Source organism: Scomber japonicus, chromosome 7 (genome assembly GCF_027409825.1).
Source record: "Scomber japonicus isolate fScoJap1 chromosome 7, fScoJap1.pri, whole genome shotgun sequence".
NCBI lineage: Eukaryota > Metazoa > Chordata > Actinopteri > Scombriformes > Scombridae > Scomber > Scomber japonicus.
In genome coordinates this window covers 29737182-29759253 of record NC_070584.1, presented here as the reverse complement: position 1 = coordinate 29759253, position 22072 = coordinate 29737182, and the positions used below count along the sequence as shown (strand labels likewise).

General features: G+C 39.3%; 1 protein-coding gene across 1 annotated transcript in view; it reads right to left on the bottom strand.

Annotated features, from left to right (window-relative positions):
* The window catches only part of brinp3a.1 (bone morphogenetic protein/retinoic acid inducible neural-specific 3a, tandem duplicate 1), a 51912-nt gene extending 30324 nt beyond the window's left edge, over positions 1-21588 (bottom strand). Inside the window, exons 1-2 of the mRNA XM_053322282.1 lie at positions 21335-21588; positions 2737-2927 (exon numbers count right to left, since the gene is read on the bottom strand). Of these exons, the coding sequence (XP_053178257.1) occupies positions 2737-2927; positions 21335-21588 (445 nt within the window). The remainder of the gene's footprint in view (positions 1-2736; positions 2928-21334) is intronic.
* Between the last annotated feature and the right edge of the window lie 484 nt (positions 21589-22072).

The following is a 22072-nucleotide window of genomic DNA, read 5'->3' as shown; positions in this document are numbered from 1 at the left end:
ATAGCTTAGGCCAGAGGTGTCAAACTCATTTTCATTCAAGGGCCACATACAGCCAAATTTGATCTCATGTGGGCCGGATCATAAAAAAGAAGGAAGGACGGAAGGAAAAGAAGGATGAGAAGGAAAAGACTACAGGAAGGACAGATGGAAGGAAGGAAGGACGGGAGGAAAATATTACAGGAAGGAAGGAAGGAAGGAAGAAGGGAAGAAAAATAAGGAAGGAAGGAAGAAAGGAAGAAAAATGAGGAAGGAAGGAAGAAAAATAAGGAAGAAAGGAAGAAAAAGAAGACAGGAAGGAAGAAAGGAAGAAAAATAAAGAAGAAAGGAAGGAAGAAAAATAAGGAAGGAAGGAAGGAAGGAAGAAAGAAAGGAAAAGAAGACAGGGAGGAAGGAAGAAAAAGAAGACAGAGAGGAAGAAAGAAAGGAAGGAAGGAAAAGAGGAAGAAGGAAACTGGGTCAGATTGGACCTCTCCGCGGGCCTGTTCTGGCCCACGGGCCGCATGTTTGACACCCCTGGTTTAGGCAGTTTAAAATGTTAAAACAAAACCATTCCTCTACTTTAAACATAAAGAAATCATGATTAAAGTCATTCTGGAGTTTCAGATGAACTTAGCAACCTCTGCTAATTGTAATTATTGGTGATAAAAACTACCGCTATAGAGCACAAATTGAGATGCTTTACAAAGACAGTGAAAGCTTTCAGAGAACAGTGTATTGACAGGCGGTAGAAGAAGCGAGAGATCGATGGAAAAATCCTTTCTAACAGCGTCAGGTTTTATGGGGGAGTGTGGTTTTAATTTGGATAGACACCGAGCTAACATATAGTACATTACCAGTGGGAATAGATAAAGGTTAAGATTTGTCTCTAGCAAACTGAAAAAAAAAATCTCCATCCTAAGAACTCATTTAGTGTTTTATTGACGCCTGAAATCTTTTAACAAGCAGAGAAAGTAATGTAATAGGGTGAGATAATTTCAAGTGTTTCCAATCATGTTTCATGAATTCAATTGAATCATTTTCTTGCCTTCTTTCAAGACACTGACACTCTTTTCGAGAGGCATTCTTGAACACTATCGCTAATGCTCTATTCTAGCATTTTATTTCTCTCTTTCTATTTTTCTGTACTTTGTTTTTATTATTAGTGTGGGGGGGTGGGGGGTTAATTGTATGTTTTATTGTTTCTCAAATTACATGTTTTTCTGTTTTATGTAAAGCACATTGAGTTGCCATTGTGTATGAAATGTGCTATATAAATAAAACTGCCTTGCCTATTTCTAGTTGGGAAACATGTTAAATAATTGCATTTTGTTACAATAGCAGGATTGTTTATGTGTAGGAGCATGGTTAGGTTTATTTAGTGATTATAGAAAATATTCAAAAGATATTTTATGATTGCATATTGATGTTTAAAATCCTATATAAAGCACATTTAAATCACTTCTGCTCAAATAACCTCTAGTAATATGCTGCTTAATGATTAAAGTCCTGTTATTTAGCATGTTTGTAGCATGTTCGGAAAGACACCTGTCCAAAACTACCAATACACTCCAAAACAGAAGCTCAAGTTCATAGGTTTCAGTAAATCGATTAAGCCGTACTTTAGTTGGAGTATTGTCTTGTTTTTGTTAGGATGTATGATGCCCAGGACTGTTTCTTCAATCTGTTTTTTTTACTCTGTTGTAGCTCCAATCTGTTTTTTTACACTCTCAAAGCTGTCATAGCTTTGAGAGTTTTTTTGCTCAAGAAACAAAAGATGAAAAGAACAAGCAGAGGAGCTGTGAGGAGATTGAACAGCAGATAGACATGGGAGCTTTGCTGCACATTACAGCACTCTGGCTAACTTGTATCTATTGTTATGGAAACAGAGGATGAACTGACTTAGATTTTCTTTTTTTTCCTTTTTTTTTTGTCAGACAACTTTATCCTCAGATTTTCGATTTTGGATCAAGGGTATGAGCAAAACATTCACAAAACAACTTCAGAATCACATCTAAGCTCATATTTAGTAAACACAGTATATTTAGTTTTATGAGCAGAGTGCAAGAAGCTTTACAGCTCCAAGAATGTTTAACTGAGAAATTGCTGCCAGAGCTTTACTTTACTTTACTTTACTTTAAAAATACATACATTTGTATAACATGCCATCTATGTTTGAGATAAACAAGGATGGACAAGTATTGACTAAAGCATTCAGGAGCTATATCAGGAAATGAAAGTGCTGTTTTCCTTTCAGGATTACCATCACATCTGGAGATTGGGTTAGGTAGACTGATTACAGAAAGCAACGACATTTCAGAGATGCAATTTGAAGCACGCGATGAAGTACCACACATCGATCAGAGTGTTTGGAATTTACTGCTGCATGAATGTGATGCATGAATAGATGTTGGAAAAGGAGATAATTAGTGGTGGAAAATGTTGACTGAAACTGCCAGAAAAGCAGCACGTCTGTCTCTAAAGGGGGGGGGGGGGGAAAGAAAAATCTACTTAGCATTTCAAACAATTAGCAATTACAGTTATATTTTGTTTCAACACCATTACATTCACACCATTGTTCCTCCAATGGAAACAATAGTGCAGCTCCTGAGGTCCTGAAAAGATTCCTGGAAGATTTCCTGTGGTGCATACAGGCAACGTGCTCAGCTGGATGAAGGGTTTTTTAAACTCGTCTCTTCTCCCTCGTGCTAAGGTAGGTCAATAAAAGCAAAGAGATCACATCCTGTCTACTTTATTTACCTCCGAGTGTAGCAGAGAGCAGGAAGTGGGTTCCGTATTTCCTGATAATGTTGTCAGTGATGGCGGTGAGACTGGGCCTCCTGCCCAGCTGCCTAATAGTCTGGAGGAACTCGGGGTCCAGCGGCAACGAAAAGCCATTGTTCTCTTGTCTCTCCAGGGCCAAGCTGTTCACCTTCCAGCGGCCAAACTCCCTGCAATGTCACACAAACACACACACTCAGCAAAGGACACACAACACAACACAACACATGAAAGCTGCATGCAGGCACATTCGAGAAAGGCCGTGAGTCCAACAGAAGCAACCCTTCTCGCCATTAGGACAGCCTTTCCATCATTGTCAGAAAGTAAAAGGGATCTGGGAGCTGTTTTGAGACATTTCCATTAGAGACACAATGAAAATAGTAAATCCACCAAGTCGATCGGAGCAGTTGTTTTCTGCCTCTTGAAAAGAAGGAAAATTGAGCCTATTGTTGTGGTTTTAAAGTGGACAGGCCACAGCTTGCCCCTCACCAGGAGGCTCATATTCAGATCTGCTCCTTGCCAGGCATAAAATATGATGTCTGCATGACCTCTAAGTGAATCTTGTGTGCCACACTTTGAAAGAGGAATGGTCTCTTGCTGTTTCTAGCTCCGGCTCAGAGAATTGCTCGGCACCATACTGAAAAACATTGTGTTTCTTTACCAATTTTAAATAATAGCGCAATCTTTTCTCATCTCGAGTCACTTTTTGAGGCGTTGCGGTTGGACGGGCTGTAATCATGGATGGAGTCTTGCTGCTTTCAGGGTCTCTTTTGGAGGGAAAAAGGATTCATCTGACATCGTTTGATATTCAGCTTGGCCTTGGAGCATGCCAGCTGCCTTTATCTACCAAGTGCAGACTGAGTGCTGCTGCTGATGCATAGATTAGCACTATTCATATACAGCTGGTAATAAACTGGTTGGTTCTACACTGACCTAGCAGGGGAGAAATTGAACACCTTTCAATCACTGTTGGGTAGATGCTTGATATGGTTTTTTTGGGGGGGGGGAAGAAAAATTAATTCATTTAGTTTTTAAAACTACTTTTGCTTTAAGAGTTACATATAAAAATAAGTTTGCTGCAATAGCAAATGCATGTCTCCTAATTTCTTATCACTACTCATTAAATCATTAATTTACTCATCTGATGATGTGCGGATAATTCGTATTTAAAGCATGTGAAGTTAAAATATAACACAAAGGAAAATAACGTGTCTCCTTGGTTAACAGCTCAACTTATTCACCCTATAAAGACAATGACATCATTTAAAAATGGCAATTTACTAACTAATGAAATGAACTTGTAGTCCTTTACCTCAAAGTGCTTAATCAATACTGAGAGGAATTAGTATGGATGATTTAAACAATCAACTGTAATGCAAAACCTGAACAAAACAGTTAATTACAGCTATTTTAAAATGAATATACAAAGAGTTTATTGAGCACTGCAAAACCCAGTTAGTGGCATTATGTTGCACTGAACACAAAGAGGTTGTAAGAAAATACATGTGTTTGCACTGCTGGCAGCCATCTCCTATCACTATCTTCATTTTTTTAACAACTTCTTCTGAATTTTGGCTCCTGAATTTATTGGTGGCAGTAATAGGGGACGCTGACCATTATTTGCAACGTCCCGGCTGTCACATCTCTATCCTGTCTACTTTAGACTCCATAAGAAAGGCATACAATGTACCACCTCTGACGGTTAGGCTAATGTAATATTATTGTAACCCTAACAATAATGTACTCAGGCTAACGTGTTTGGCAAACAAAACTCATAAATCCAGCAGACGTGGAGCAACATTTGCATTCACTTGAAGTTGTGTTTCTGTCCACCTGATGGATGAAACTCCAATACTCACTGTCCATTTAGCTCTAGTTGGGTCTGCTATAAAAAAAAATATACAGCTGGCTCTTTAGCAGCTAGATGTTTCACTCTCTTTAGCAGCTAGGTGCTATCTTTGTCCATCTGCTATTTGGCACTGACCAGGCAGAGTACAGTGGGTTATCAGTGTTTGTTTGCTGCCTCTTGAACCACCATGCCACAAAACCAAAATAATGAGATAAAATAGGTTAAAAATCTCCACTGAGTTACACTTGGGTCATAATTAGCTCAGACAAGAAAAAGAAAATAAAAGTCTAGTATCTGTGGGTGGCACAGGCCTATAAATCGACTAGCTGCCTATCTACTCACACTCTGTCTGTGCGCATGACGCAGAACGTTTGGAGGCCAGACGAGCTGTGAGATACCGACGGATAGGAAGTGACGGGACTGCATGAATTGCAGAAGGAGAGAAGAAAAAAAAGACGAGAATATCAACAGAAAGCAGAATGAAGAGCATTGTGCAATCACAGGACTATCGCCTGTAGTGCTGGGGAAAGTGAACAGCACATAATCTTATCAACAACACAAGAGACTTTCAATGGAAATGAACCCAAGCTCCCACATGTGAAATGCAGTATCACTCAAATTCAAACAGGGAGACGGGACACATTTGTGGGATACTTATAAGGCGGACTTCAAACGAGTGAGAGCTCCTTTTTTTTTTTTTTAACCATTTACTGGTTACTAAAGGTTGTTGTGCCTTGAGAGGACACTGTGTGTGAATGAGTGCTGTAGTAAGTGCATGCATACAAAGAGGAGATGGAGGAGAGCTGCAAGAGGAGGCCTTTAATTTTTTTGTCTTTCCAGAACACTCTTTAACCCTCCTGTTGTCCTCGAGTCAAGGCAGGAAGGAAGGAAGGGAGGAAGAAGGAAGAAAGGAAGGAAGGAAGGAAAGTATGGAGGAACGAAGGGCGGAAGGAAAGGAAGGAAGGTAGGAGGGAGAGAGTAAAGAAGGAAGGAGGGAGGAGAAAGGAAAAGAGGAAGGAAGGAAAGAAGGACAGAGTGAAGGGGGAAGGAAAGAAGGAGGAAGGAAAGAAGGAAGGGAGAAAAGAGAGAGGAAGGAAAGAAAGAGAAGGAGGGAGGAAGGACGGATGGAAGGAAGGAAGTAAGGAAGGGGGGTGGAGGAAGGAAAGAAGAAAGTAAAGAAAGAGAGGAGGAGGAAGGGAGGAAAGAAGGAACAGTCAAAACAGAAGGGGTCAATTTGGCCCAGGAGGACGACACAAAGGTTAAGTCTAAAGTCTAAATATACTACAATACAAGATATATATAGTGTAATATACTGTAAAAAGATAGTAATTGAACTGTACTGCTTCAAGTTGTATTGGGAGCATCAGTGTGATTATGAATCTTGATTTGTCAGGTATATGTAATGGATTAACCACAATTTGGAGAAAAACACATAAGTATAGAGTTTTAAATATACTAAATGGCAAACACTATCTATAACACACACCAACCCCTTGTAGTCTCAATGTAAGTTACTCTTGTGATGGAGAAACATAATGTAATGTAATTATAAGATGACTTTCAAGAGCAATAAAGTGGTACTGTGATTTCTACAGTGTTTCACAGCATAAAAGGTAATTATACTGTCTGCTTTCTGGAATATAACAAACTTTCAAACATTTAATGTCCTTGAAAAATAATCTATGCAAATAAGCAAATGGGAACTTTTTTATTGTGTTCTTCTCTCTTCCTTAACATAGATACGTCCCCCCGTCACCCTACAGAGATGCACCAACTCCCCCATGTAAAGACACATGCCCACACATGCATTAACAAACATTCACCCAGCAGCTACAAACATCTATACAAAGCTGCCCTTGCTGCAACAACTTCTCTATCGCCCAGAATACCACAGGGCCCCCATGGGTACAAGCCTGCTGCCAATCAATTTCCCACCAATAACAATGACCCCCGAGAAAAATACAAAACAGAAAACAGCTCATTAAGGCCTGTTTCATGTCTCTGTTTCTCTATAACGAGCGGCCATTAGCGTTTCTCTCCGTCCGCTGGGGCCCGGCTGAAGAAGGGAGCAGCGGGGAGAGAAAAAAGGGAGAGCTTAACTGTGATCGACACACTGCCTTGCTATGCTGCTCACTGATGGACATTTATGAATGGTGCCACGGCTAAGCTGGGAAATACACCACACACAGATACAGAGATCTATTGTTGAAGACCTCAATTCAACACCTATTGCACGCACGCACAAAGAATCTGGCGTTACATGGAAGACTGAAGGTTTATTTCACCCTTAACTCTTCTCAGTGAGATGCTGAGTGACTGGAATAGCCTATATCGCAGACACACACACACACGCACACGCACGCACACACACACACACACACACACGCAGACGCACACGCACACACACACACATAGATATCAGGTATATTTCACCCGCAGCACTGTGCAGCAGGGGGCTCACTGCACATCTACCTGTCAGCCCCCCTTTGAGTGAACTGAAGCGCTGTGCACCAGGAGGTGAAGAGCTGCAAGAGCTAGAGGGGCTGCGACCAGAGCAGGGGAGTCATGCCCCGCTATGTGTCCATCACAGCCCAGATGGCTAACATCTATCACAGTGTACAAGCAGTCAGAGGCTTCAGCTCGGTGCCCAACATAACAAATCAGGAAATCAAGCCAGCGAATAACCTGCTGATGCAGTTGAGACAGGCTACTGAGCACAGCGATGCAGATTGTGTTCAGTATGTGACTGAGCAGGTATGCCAGTCTGTGATGCTACTGATGTTATCTGCTGAGGCATGTTTTTTGTTTCAAATGCATGGCTTTGCATACAAAACTGTATTTTAATAACAAAAGGTGAAATTCGATTAGGAAAAGAAAATGTAAACAATGTTAGAGCAGCAATCTAGAAATCTGAAACTGCCTCTTAGTTCAAACAAGCCTGTAGGTTAAAAAAAACTGATTGCTATGATGAAATAAACAAATGCTTTTTACTCTTGCCTTTAATCAATTCTAGCAATAATATGTAATTTTCCCTTTAATTATCTCATCTTCTCGATGTATTTCAAGCACCAAGCAGAGTTTTATCAAATTGAATACACCATAACTATATGTGCTACTGTACTATACTGTATACCACATGAACAATAGCATTGGCACTAATCCATATACAGTACATTATTGTCGGGATCAGCCTCAATGTCAGTTTTCATTATGAAAAATGCCGAGGGATGCAGCTATATAAGGTCAGGCCTGACTACTTGTTAATAAAAAGCCCACAAGCTGTGTCATGACAGCAGCATAATTCTATTAGATGATTGAAAACCACACAGGGGATCACAGCAGCATGTCTTTCAAAACTTTTGGTCAAATAAACAAAAAAATGAGCTCATCATTTCAGAGGGATTCTTACATGAATTTAGTTGTTTGCTCCTATTAGCCTCAACAATCACACAACATTGATAATATATAAGGACATTATATAATTGATGCATTATCCAAACTTCTGTAACATGAAATGAGTTTGTACAGAATAATAATAAGACATTGGAATTACCAGCGTCTCCAATGAAATTAAAAGATGTCAAAATTAGCACACCCTATACAAATGCCGACATTTCATTTAAAATTCAAATGAGGAAGTACACTTATTTATATACTTGTTTTAAAAATATAATTAATGGTTGACATCATTCAATGTCTGCAAGTTAATAGTGTGTCATGAATAAGCCTGACAGCACTGTTTTGTTGCCGCTGTCTCAATCATGCTTATGTTAATGTAGTGAGCTCCGATGCATTCTCATTTCAAGTCATCATAAGACCATTTGAATGTCACGGGGAAAGAAAAAAAAAAGAAGGAATGCACAAATTACTCGACTTGTCTTTGCAGGTGTTCTCAATATTTGCATTTTTACACTGTTTCCAACCGTGAGCTGATTATCTCTAAAGACACTTTTCTTCAATTTGTCATTTCCTGGCTGTTTTTACTCAGATACTGTATAATGACTTTACAACAGTTAGGTCCAGATCACTGCTCTACAAATCAAAACTGGGTTTCAAGCTGTGACTTATGAACCAAATGAACAATATTTACACATTGAAGACACAGTGAATTGCAGTACAGGTATTTTTCTTTAATTTTATTGTAATTAATGCACATTGTTAGCCCTATAGTCATAAATAGGAAAAACAGGGGAATTATTTAAATGGCTTTCTTTATTTGCTTGACTAAAAATGTAAATTTCACCTGTGATTGCAAAAGCAAATCATTATTTTATGCTGCAATCTTATATTTAATGCTCTATTCTAGCATTTTATTTCTCTCTTTCTATTTTTCTGTGCTTTGTTTTTATTATTAGTGGGGGGTGGGTGGGGGGTTAATTGTATGTTTTAATGCTTCTCAAATTGCATGTTTTTCTGTTTTATTTAAAGCACATTGAGCTGCCATTGTGTATGAAATGCGCTATATAAATAAAACTGCCTTGCCTTTATTAAAATGAAATCTTAGTCTTTCATAAAACTTCAGAATTCTGTTACATTGAAGGTGCGCTAAAGAAATTAAGTCACAAATGAATTCCTCTTAATTTCAAAATAAAGTTGTTGGATTATAATCATGTTGCATCCTGATTCCTGTGTGATAGATTTAGGCAACAGGACACTTTGAGATGGTTTCAGTAAACATGTTAAAAAAGTAAACTTGTTTAACTCATCCTCTGCTTCTGTCAGTATTCTATCCAAGACTGAGAACTTTCTCTAACCTTTACCAAGTACCTAAATATAAGCATAAAAAAGGTTGAATCATGCTTTAGATGTCATGAACAGACGCATATTGCAAGAGCAGATACCTGTCAAGAAAACAAACGTTTAACCAAACCGGTGCCTTCAGTATAAACATTTGTCAGCTTGGCAGACATTTAGTAGACATGTATTTTAAGTAGTTTGTCAAAGACCTAAAAGTACATGTTTTACATATTGAAAGCTCTTGGAGGCCTGAATCTGATTCCATTACTAAAATAAAAAGAGGAAAACATTGCATCAGGTGAAAGAAAATCATTGCATTCATGTATAATGGTTTGGTTTGTCTATGTGGATTCAAACATTATTATGGAAACAACGAAAAAAAAAAAAAGCAATCCTCACATTTACCTTACACTGATACATATTTACTTATTATCAAAAAGGCCTAAGCCAGAACACATTGTTGTGTTTTGTAGCTGGGTTACCCCAGATACCAAAATAACCCGCTGTGCAAAACAGTTGGTTGATGCAGACTCAAAGTTATTTCAAGGACCTCCCATAAGAGAATTGCACAAAATGGGAGAAAAGTCCTTCATGCTTCATTCAGTAAGATAAACCAAATTACATTTCTTTGGAAGACCTTGTAAGGAAACAGCAACCGCTCCGCTGTTTTTCAATGTTACTGATTTATTCTTTGCCGCAGTTTACTTTTTTTTTTCTCCTTTTGGTTTTAATCTGATGTGACATTGATCCTTCTCAATATTCATGCGCCATTAGGAACAGAGAAATGATTTTTAGAAATTAAGAATTACAGACGAAGAGGCTTTTCAGTTGATCATCATCAAAGGCAGTTCTACACATGCCAGAAGCATAGCGGGCATTTTCCTGAAAGGCACCTTCATAGTGCCGCATGTCAACTTAGTTAACTGAGCTACTGATGATCCAGTCTTAATAAGAGGAGAGCAGGAAAGTCAAATGAGAGTTGGGAGTAAGACAGAAAAGAGACAAAGACGGAGAGACTCACTCACCAACCGTAGAGACAAACAGGGAATAGAAAGTGAGCTCAAGACAGAGACGGAGAGTGTAATGATGTAGTTAATAGCCGCCGGTTGTGATCGCTTCACAAAATTGCCACCAACTGTTTTTCTAACAACATCAAACAAACATCAGACCATTAATTTGTGAAAATCATATTAAACCTGCAGAGAGGTCCCATAAACAAGACAACATATTGCCTCCTGCTCATTTTGCTCTCCCGTGCCTTTGGTGCTACTGTTCAAATACACATTTCAAACACTTGATTACCACCTTATATTATGACCATTGCCATGCACCTTTTTAAAACAGCTAGAGAGGATTGGGATGCATTGAATTGGGGATGCAAAATGGTGCAAAAGAAAGCAACATAGGGTTGATCTGAGCAGTTGAGGTAGATTCCAACTTCATAAAGACACTTATAACTTAATGGATGTGACTACATTTTTCCTCAGTCATGTCTAGATAATACTCAGCAGATAGACTTAACACATTTTAGACTCATTTGTGTTTAAACGTTAATGTTAAAAGTTAATGAACAATATGGCACCTCAAATATTAGTTTGTTATTACCATAAAATGCTTTCTGATATGCCACCTCATTGATTAAGATGTGTTTAAGGTCAGAAAACATTTGTGGTCATGGTTAAAAAATTACAACAACTTTACAACAAATTTCCACCTTTGCTTCTGAGAGAGAACGATCAGACTTAAAGAAAAAAATGTGTTAAACATGTCATTTTAAGTATTTCAACAAAGGGCTAATTGCAGAGCTTCTCCTTCAGTTGTGTTGGAAATGTGCCGTGTTGACTGAAGATGTATTTAATTGTTGAGAGGAACCTTTCTTTTTAAGATTCTTCTAGAGACGTTTTCACCAAATCTAACTATGAAACCATTCATTGTCTCTGAATGGACTATGTGTATTTAATTTCCACTCTAGACCTTTTTAACCCTCCTGTTGTCCTCCAGTCAAGGAAGGAAGGGAGGAAGAAGGGAGGAAAGGAGGGAGGAAGGAAGGGAGGAAGAACAAAGGAAAGAAAGGAGGGAGGAAGAAAGGAAGGGAGGGAGGAAGGAAGGAAGGGAGGAAGAAAGACAGGAAAGAAGGAAGGAAGGAAGCAGGGAAGGAAGGAAGCAGGGAAGGGAAGGAAGGACAGAAGGAAGGAAGGAAGAAAGGGAGGAAAAAAGGAACAGTCAAAAAAACAGACGGGGCCAATTTGACCCGGGAGGACGACAGGAGGGTTAAACCCTTTTAACACATTTAAAATGAACTTATTATACAAATATAGAATTGGATATTGGAATTGGATATCTTGAATCTTTAATGTTTCTCTACCATTTTTAAAACATAACAGTAACACATGCATTTGTATTTCTTTCATTTTTACCATTTTATCTTCCTTTAACCTATTGAGGTTATTTAAACACAGGCTGATTTTGTGTAACTGAAATACTGCAGTGCTTGGAGAAAAAAAACCCCAGCTAAAATGTGGTAGGAGGGTGACTTTTGTTAAAAAAGCAATTGCAGTATTGATTTGTAGCTCCCATGAATATCACTACAACTCTGATAATAGAAAGCAAGGGCAAGTCAGAGAGAGATAGCATGATTTGCAGGAGCATTTGCTGACATGAAGACTGCTGATCCCTTTTGTACTGCAATTTGTCATAACACAGTTGACAAGAGACTTCTCTTCACACTCAAAACAAGGAATGCCTGGAATCACATTGTGTACATAATGAGGCATGCACATACTGTTAATACACGCTGCGCTGTGCATGCACACTCAAACCTCACAACAACACATTGACACACACACACACACACACACACACACACACACACACACACACATACACACAAACAAATGGAGCAGAAGACAGAAGACCCACCAGCTACGCTAAATCCTGCTCTTCATGACACAGTTGCTTTCTGTCAATGAGGCTACATGGGCTCTTTTAAAATTGTAATCACATACTGTCGCTGCACACAGTGGCTCATCACACACGTGTATAAGCACATCACGCATTTCTGGCCCCATTTTCTATTCCTCAGTTAGTTGCTAAACACTTAAACAGTTGATAACAGTGTTTTGGAGTTGGTTAGAAATAAGGTCCTCTTGAGCTTAAAGAGGCAAATTCACACATCATTGCCTCAAAACAGTCTTCTTTGAAAATAGTAGAGGACTTGTTGTTGCTGAGACGTAATGCAATGTCTTTGTGAGGATGTTGAAAACACGAGGAGAGAAAAAATGGTGTTGTGAAGAGCCGTTGGTGGTACTTGCTCTCTGTCTTATGGGCTGAATCCAAATGTCCAGACTTCAACACATTTGCAGACTCGTGATCTTTGCAGGCAATTCTCGGGAAGTCGGAAGAGATTGCTGAAGGCTGTCCAAACCCACAATTCATCAACTCCACAAGGGGTCTCAAGTGGACTTTCTGCAGACTTCCAGAGATACTGCTTGGGGTGCAGAAAATGACCCATAATCCTGCTGCAATAGGCTATAAAGTGAGTGATGTTAGAAATACCATTTATCATTATAAATAATTAAAAAAAAACAATAATACTGATAATAATAGGCTATGTAAAGTATTTGCTATAAATTAACTGATATAGTGATGGGATAAGGTTGGATTTTGTCCATATCCGATGTGAATGTCCACAGTGAGGATTTAATGTGAATATAATATTAGAAGTGTTTAGCAGCTCGTGTAAAAGGAAAATCTCCCTGAGTGCTCTCATCAGATTTGTTGACTGTAAATCAGCAGATGTGTGTATCAAAACCGTGAGGAGCCGTTCAAGAAAAACACTTTGAAATGAGGTCAGGAATTTTAATTTATCTCCATGGAAACACTGGGAGTCTTTAGTCCCTTTCAAAGAGCATTTAATCCCCTTGTGGCCCAGCGCCCTTGCAGACCTGACGTAACAATGGTGAGCTCATTACAGTACAGTACGGACTACTGATGTCCGTGAGGGCTCGGTCCACAAATCCAGACGATATAGACATTTGGATTCAGCCCTAATGTTCTATTTACTTTGTCATTAGTCACTTCCTGAGCAATTGAGAAGGTGTCCCGCCATTGACCACTAAGGACCAAGCCTCTGGAAACAGTGCCAGGCTTTGATGCCAATTTGACAGAGTGGCAAACAGTGGAATAACAGAGTCATGGAAAAAGAAGCTAATTGAATGTAAATTATATTAATTTGATTCAAGTTCAACCAGAAGATCAACTGGAAGTTAGCTGACTTGATTTGGCTTCATGTGCCACTGAACAACTTTTATAGGAATTAACAGAACCCCATCTGTGCTGCTGTAGTCAGTTCTCTTTAAACATTCATGCTCATGACACTAGCTTTAAATTTGGGCTATTTCAGTTAAGGGTGGATGGGATGTTATTTTTTATTTGGGGGCAAAATCTCTGACATAAGATAATACTTTAACTGTATATTGATATAAAATGACACAGCTTTGACCATTAGGAGAATAAAAAAAGGCTTAATCAAGATTAATTCATCTATAGATCCTACTCCAATGATTTTTTTTAAGCTCAAGCCATCCGTACAAAATACAATCCAATATACAGACTCTCTCTTTCATAAAAGCTGCTTCCGTGGACCTCTGGCCCTGATAACTCCCCCATCACACAGTTGTCAGAAGCCATAAGCTCTCTGCTGGATGAAGTCCTCGTCACTGTCATTGCTGCTGGTGATCAGGAGGAGGCTGATGTGGACGCTGCTGTGCTTCTGTCCTGAAGACACGTTCAACCTCTGACTGGAGGACGATAGACAGACTTGTCGCTTATTGAACAAGCTGCTCAGGCATTCACACATGAAGAAAAAAAAAATTGTAGTTCAATAAAAACTGTATTTCACTCTACTCTTCTTTCTCTGCCTGGATCTTTCCTGTCATGTGTTTGCAAAATAATAAATAGAAATCTTTACTACAAACATTTCCAGATATTAACATATTGATTATGAACACCCAAGACCATCGCAGTAAGGATCAACGGGCAGCTACTTGCAACTGCATTTCATACTGTACACAAGGTCAGATTTGATTTGGTTATGAGAGTCAGATGGGAAGCAGTTGGATTTCTCACAGATGTGTTGTGAATTTGGGGAAACATAACATCAATTATAAATGGGGCATGAAATGAATCAATTTTATGATTTTATTAGAATTAAACTAAGGTACAGCAGCCCAGTAGAAATTCTGGATTAATATATATATATTTTTTTGGATAGAGAAATTGAGACATAGTATTGCACGAACACATGACATCTTGGGAATAAATGGTTTGTGGATAGTTTACTGTATAAAAACATACTATGGTGCAATGCATCATCCCAACAAATCCTCTACAGTAAACATTTCCTATCAACAGGATGAACTTGTTTGGCAGTGTCTTAAAAAATATAGAGCCCCCCAAGTAACCATAGAGAGATAATAATGCATATATAGAGGCAATTTTGTACTATATTGAGTGCCTGAAATGCTATTTATATACACTATACAATCCTTCTCACATGTTATAATCAATTTGTGTACACAAGATATACTTCATTCCCATGTATTAGTTAATTTGTGTGTACATATATAGAGCGTGTTTCTCCCCAGAGCAGTACATCTGCTTCAACCGTCAGGTGTCAGTCTGTAGCTGCTCACTGCTAATAAACGATGGCGTACAATACAGGCATATAATATGTAGGGGGCGGCTGTGGCTCAGGAGGTAGAGCAATCATCCTCCAATTGGAAGATTGGGGGTTCGATTCCCGGCTCCTCCAGTCCACATGTTGATGTGTCCTTGGGCAAGACAACGGTGTATGAATGAGAATTAATGGTTAAATTCCTCCTGATGAATGTGTGTGAATGGGTGAATGAGATGTAATGTAAAGCGCTTTGAGTGGTTGTAAAGACTAGAAAGGCTCTATATAAGTACAGTCCATTTACCATTTACCATGCAACTGATCAGTTAACTGTATAGCTAACATTTGGTTAGGCTTAGACATAAAAATGACTTGATTAAAGTGGATAAAATCAATATTCTGAAAGGAATGTATCAAATGACAATATGTAATATGAGAAGCATCGCTCGTAGTGATGACCCTACCATTTTAGAGACAACTCTCTGTAGTACCTGCTCATGAACATACTTAGCAAGTAGCTGGTGAACACAGTGGAGCATTCAGCAGCTAAAGAGCCACATATTTCCCTCAGGAGTTGGTAGAGAGCAAAGAGAGAGCTTAACGAGAGGGAATATTGGACTTTCACCAAGCGGACAGAAACACAACTAAAAATGAATGATAATGTTTCTCTGTTACTGCTGGATGTTGGAATAAGTTACAAGTTTTTAGCATATCAACTTAAAAAGGTTATGTCAATGTTGTGTTGTTTCCACTGCCTGACAAATGATTGTTGTCAAAGTTAAAAGAATGAAAGAAGGAATTGAGATGTTTGGCAGCAGGAAGCGTGAACAGTTTCCTGAAATGTAAATGAAAAGCTGTCGTTTGTTCAGACAGTCTCAGTTTTAACAAAGCAGTAGTCATTCCTTTAAGCAGACTGTAAAAGCATAAATCCACCATTTTGTTCGGTAATGATCGTTTTGTGCAACATTTCCTTTTGTGTTTCCAGAAAAACACAAAAAAAGTTAGTACTGAGATGCCCCAAAAAATGCAGCCCTCCCATTTATCTGAATGAGGGCAGTGTGTTTACACAGCGATGATGTCAGCACAGATGGCTCAGCAAAAAAACACAGCTGACCAGCCAACAGTTGACCAAGATTCATCTTTGGCCACTGTGTACAGTAACTCAGCATCATGCAGCAAGCCACTGCGTCAGCTAATCACATACATGCAAGCACATACTCCTGCTGTATTACTTTGTTAATGCTTTATATGACTGTTAACCTTTCGATCGTCATAACCAAAGAAAAAGTATTTGCCACCATGATAACTTTCCAGAACTGTAAAATCATGCCTGTGAATACTAGAAAGCACTGTGTGGTGTTTTAGTGTCTGATAAGGCTTTAAACGCTCCGATGCTCCAACTCGACTTACTGGATCATATTTCATTGTCTCAACAGTAGCTCTAAAAGCACATCCCCACCACCACCACCACCTGCCCCCTTTACTATTTTAATACAGGGCTTTCGTTTTCAGTCTGAACACGACCTTAAATTAGCTTCGGCTGAATTGTTTTAATGCATTTTTGTGCAGAATGTGAACTATGGATTTTTTGTCCCTCATCTTTTACAGTGTAGGACATTCACATTTGCCATTTTGGAAGGCGCTTTTGCATTGCATTTGAAGTGTTGAGCAATTTCAATTGTATTCTGCACTCTGCATACAGTTTGAAGGTATGCTCAATGGCAAGATTGGTTGAACCTACCATTACTGCATATGCATATAAATGGCAAGTAAATATGAAGTTTAATATTATTTGTGTCTTAATGAAATCACTAATAAAACATAACAGACTAGCTTTACCATTCAGTGACTTTCACCTTTCTGTATCTTCTCAATGTATTCAGAGCCATAAAAAGTGCAATCAAGTCATCTCACTTTCTATTAACTTTAAAACTATAACTGTACATATATTTTGATATAAGAATAAAAAAATAAGTTAAAAGCTGAAATGATTTTTCCTGTGCATTCATTTGTTTGTGATACTGTTTACTATAGTATTTGATTTTCTTGTGATGCAAATTATATTATTTATCTGTAATTGTCTCTTTTCTCTTCTTTTCTCTTTAGTGCTTTATATACCCATGCAGTTGTTTACTTGCTTATTCTATTATGTTTTATAATCACTCTTTTTCAATCTAAAGCATTCACAATGCAGCAGCACAGTCATAAACATGAAAAAAAGATAAAACACAATAGGCTCCAGTTCTTTCAAATCTAAATTACATGATTATATAGTTGCGACTCAGGTATTGTAACATCATGCCTGTGCACCCCTATCTTCTATCCAAACATGTTTGCATATAATTGAATCACTAATCACTCCGTAATTACAAGAGAAGACTCCTTACATCAAATGAAGTCACTGTAATAGCCTGTGGGGCTGACAGGAGAAAAGAGTGGAGAAAACACAGGATATGAGGCGTGATATAAAAGTTATGGCCCATGAAGAAGAAGAAAGGAGGAGCTGACATTTTGACTAATATGCTACTGTCTGCGGATATGGCTCGACTACACACAAGAAATTGTGGAGCGAGAGTTTCTCACATTCGCTGAAATGATTTCACAACACCACAAGCTTCTAAATTATTAAATGAAACATGCTTTTGTTCATTTCACACCCACCTCCACCTCCACCTCTGATGCACGTGACAGCAGCAGTTGAAAATATATATATATAATTCAAACTCAAGCTATCAGTGTGAACAGGAACATCAGAAATGCTTTTGATTCCTTTAATTGTCTATTTTTTCAAATATACCATCTGGGTGTTTATGGTGGACAAACATAAACACCCTGACTGCTTTCAATATAAAAGAAAAACCACAGAACTGTTATGAGATTTGCAGGAAAAGAGAAACACTTCATGAATAAATAGGTGTTACAAAACCGTGATTTGCCTGATAACAGGTGCATTTTTCTGCAATCACAGTGGAAGTAATACTGTTAAGTGCCTCTGTGTCTGGTTTCCACTGCTTCTGAATCCACTGAATCCATTATTTCATCATTCCAATTACTCCATCTGATCAGACCTTGAGAAAAAAGAAAACCTCTTTCACTCAAAGGACTTATAGTTTGAAAATCACAGTTTTTATAAAACAATAGAAAACTGTAACTCTCTAAGCTTCTTGATCTCAGTTTGAAGACAGTGTAGACTAAAGATTAATCTGTAAAATCATTTCACTCCTATTCTGAATATTCCATAAAAAAATGCATTTTATAACATTTCTTATAATTAGAAATGGCTACAAGCTGTTCCGGTGCAGTGACCAACCAGCAGGGGGGGATAAAGCTCTGGTTCCTCTCATGTTCCCTCCTCTTTACTCCAATTCCTCCAGTCCTCCTCCTCACCCCCTACTCCCCCCTCCTCCCCCCTCCCCTGCCCCCTGACGGGAAAGGCCAACCGAGCTCTGGAGAATATTTATGAGCGAGGGAGAGCAATTGGTTTGAGATCATTCGACAAGGGAGGGAGGGAAGGGGGGAGGGAGGGAGGGGTGGCGGAGGGGAGGGGAGGGGAGCGCAAAAGAAAGAAGATGTGAGATAGACACGGAGATAAAGGCAGAGACAGAGGGCGGATTTTAATGTTTTTGTTTAACCTTCTTTTAACCTGGTGGTTAATTAAGAGTAATTCTCTACTGCTGTTCCTTTGTTCCTCTATCTCTCTCTCTCTCTGTGTGTGTATGTGTGTGATTGTGCAGTATGTGTCACTGTGTTTACTCATGGGGACCAAATACTCAGACAAGGATGGAGGAAAAACTGCCCAAACTGGGGACAATCTGACTGTTCCTGAGTTTTTATAAGAGACTAATTTGAGCTTTCGGCTTTGTATTTCGAATCACAACACATAGCGGCGACGAGAATAACAAGAATTTTACTGACCCATAAATGACCGTAATGTGTCTGCAAGGAGAAGAATAGTGTTGTAGGATACAAATGACTCAAAGATTACTGTGCCTGCTGTTTTCTTCCTTTCAAAATTCATGAATCTGTTTTGGAACACAAAAAAAAACCATAAAGCCATCGCAGTTTGAAGGCACGTCTGATCTCTTCAGTTCTCAGCTAACTGGCATCCTCAATTGCTCAGCGATGGGTGACAGTGCTACGGGTGCAGGATATATAAAGCCTAAAAAAAAAAAGACTTGTTTTTTCGAGCCCAGGAAAGGAAATGACAAAGTCTGAATAGTTTTTTAGCATAGTGATACCTCTTCACTGGGTTTTTCCTCTAATTAGCCAGCATACTTTTCTTCTACTGAGAAGCTGGAAAGGCCACTCTAGCTCGAGGGGGGAAAAAAAGGAGGGTTATGGTACATGTCAAGTTTGCTTTTCTGGATATTTGCTGATAGAGGTCTAGAGAAGTCATACTGTACTGTAAATGGTCTTTTTGGGATTAGGGCTACAGCTTGGGGAATAAAAAAAAATGGTTCAACAAGGTCTGATAGCAGTGTAAATGTGTTTGTTTCTGTTACATTTTGCAAGCCAAGCGTGGGGGGTGGGGGTACAAACAGAGCAGGGTGATAAAAAACCAAACTCGAGAGAAGAAGAGAAGTATAGAGACATCCTGAGAGACGGAGAGAAGAGGCCAACAGAGAGGCAGCGAGGGAGGAAGTGATGGATGTGAGGAAGCCAACAGCGCTACATTCTCTATCTTTGCCTGGCATTGTCACCCCTGTCAGCTGCTAAATGCCAGTGTCAGTCAAACCTCTGTTTAGCTGGCATCAGTCCCTCCACTGCACGGCTGTGGACGCTCTGACAGCATCGCTCTCATGACAGGGTATCAAAACACTTACCTGACACATAAGAAGCCACAAATACTGTACGGCTGCTCTGTGTGGTCATGCTAACCCTAAACCAGATGTGCAGTATGCTGTAATGAGGCTCACTGTTGATGTTGGTTGTTAAGCTTTTCTTTAAGTAGGAAAACTAGCTTTATTTGGCTACTGTAGATTTTAAAAAAGAATATTTGAAAAGGGTTACACATCAAATACATCCCTCAACATTTTAAGTTACAACAGGAAAGTAGGCAAAAAAACACAAACTATGCTAATTTGTACAATAAATATATGCATAAGATGAAATACTGTATGCATCACACAAACACACACACACAGACACACACACACAATTTTTTCTCCCCTACAGTTAAACACCGCGTGGGGCCAACTGCCTTAAACACACACTGAGCCACCGCCTAAAAGAATTTTATCAGTCTAAGTTTCAATATAGAGTTTAAATGCTTCAGAGGCGTTTCTATTCTAAAGAGAATAAAACTCAAGAGGAAAATACCAGTATAAACACACACCCACACTTGCACACACACAGACACACACACACACACACACACAGACTACTAATAAATGAAGGACGACTGCCGCCTGATACAGTTAAGATTTACAGCTGTTACACTACAGCTTGATGGGTACATAAATCATTCAGTTCAGATGAAAAATCAACTTTAGTGCAATGTGTGAAATGATAAAATGGTCAGTATTGCTTTGATGATACAACATTCGTAATCACTCATTTAATGTTACTACTAAAAATAAGACTTTGGACAAATAGACAACTAATATCCAGCATCCAATGTGCATTTAACCCTTGACATACTGACTTTTTCTTTTAATACCAGTTTCTTGTCTCCATAAATGTCACCATACCATGCTTTCAAACAATACCCCTGCTGCCTCTAAGCATTCACCCTTTATACTTCATACCCCACACTTCTGAAGCCATTCTGTATACCCACTGTCACACATCAACTGGCTCAGTCAGATATCTGTAATGTCCTGCTGCTTTGCTCAAACCCTACTGCGGTATCGCCACTTTTTTTTCTACTGATATGCACCATTCTGAGGGTTTTGTATTGTACTCAAACCCATATGTTTCTGTTGCCCATAAAAAAAAAAAGAGGAAGCAGGCAGTCACACCCAAAAGGAGCTTGCATCTATACAGAATCCACGCCAAGCTTTCATTTGTATGCAAAACTCCACTAAGTAATCTCCTCTGTGCTCATCCCTCAGTTTGCCACCTACTTAATCTGCATCTTTTATAGTCTAAAGAAAAGTATTATGTGGTCTCTTGCATATAGTTTTTTAAAAATCCTGCAAAAAAAGCCTCTTTTCTTCTAACCAAGACAACAAGAATTGGAAATACTTCAATGTGATGTAACTGCAGATTCAGATTTCACACACACACACAAAAAAAAAAAATCAGGCAATCATCTCAGCTCTGCAAACAAGACATGTAGAGTGTCAGCCAGGACCCTGCTGCCCCCTGTCTCTCACCTGTAAATCTTGTACTTGGTGGTGAATCCTTGCTGGTAGCGCTCTGTGAAATCAACAAACTCCTGCGAGTGGTGAAAAGGACCCTTGTCCGACAGGAGCCAGCCCAGGGGCCCAGATGAGCCGCTGAAGCCAGCCCCGACAGGCTCCGCTGCCCTGGCCCCTACTGACACCCAGCACTGGAGCAGGCTTAGTGTTAACCACTTCCATAGAAACATGAGGGCCGTCAGTCTAATGGAGATGCACGGGCCACTCATGCTGCTCCCCCCGGCCCCGGTGACTCCTCATTCTCCCTGCACTTTGAATGAGTCCTGGTGGAAGGGAGACAGGAGAGGAAGAAGGGAGAGGAGTTGAGAGGCAGAGTGGACACAGAGAAGAATAAGGTTGTAATTTTGGTCTGGGCGTGAGTGGGATAAAGATTAACTGAGAGTGCTGCATTTGTCCAGTGTTGCTGGGTCAGATATCATGGCAAGGGGCCACTATTTTTGAAGGTTAAACTATCTACAGTGGATTTGCTGGACATTAAAAAGCAAATTATCTTTGAAATAATGTAGTTAAATTAGGATGTTATGAGATCTTTAACATGCAAAATCCCATCATTGATTTAATGTGATGATTTTTTTTTTTTACCTTGTTCTGTAAGTGTTGTGGTCCTTGACTGGTAGGAATTAGTCTCCGCAAAATCCCCTGATAGGACCGTGAAGTTGGGTTTGGCTCGGCGTATAGACGGGGTGGCATTGG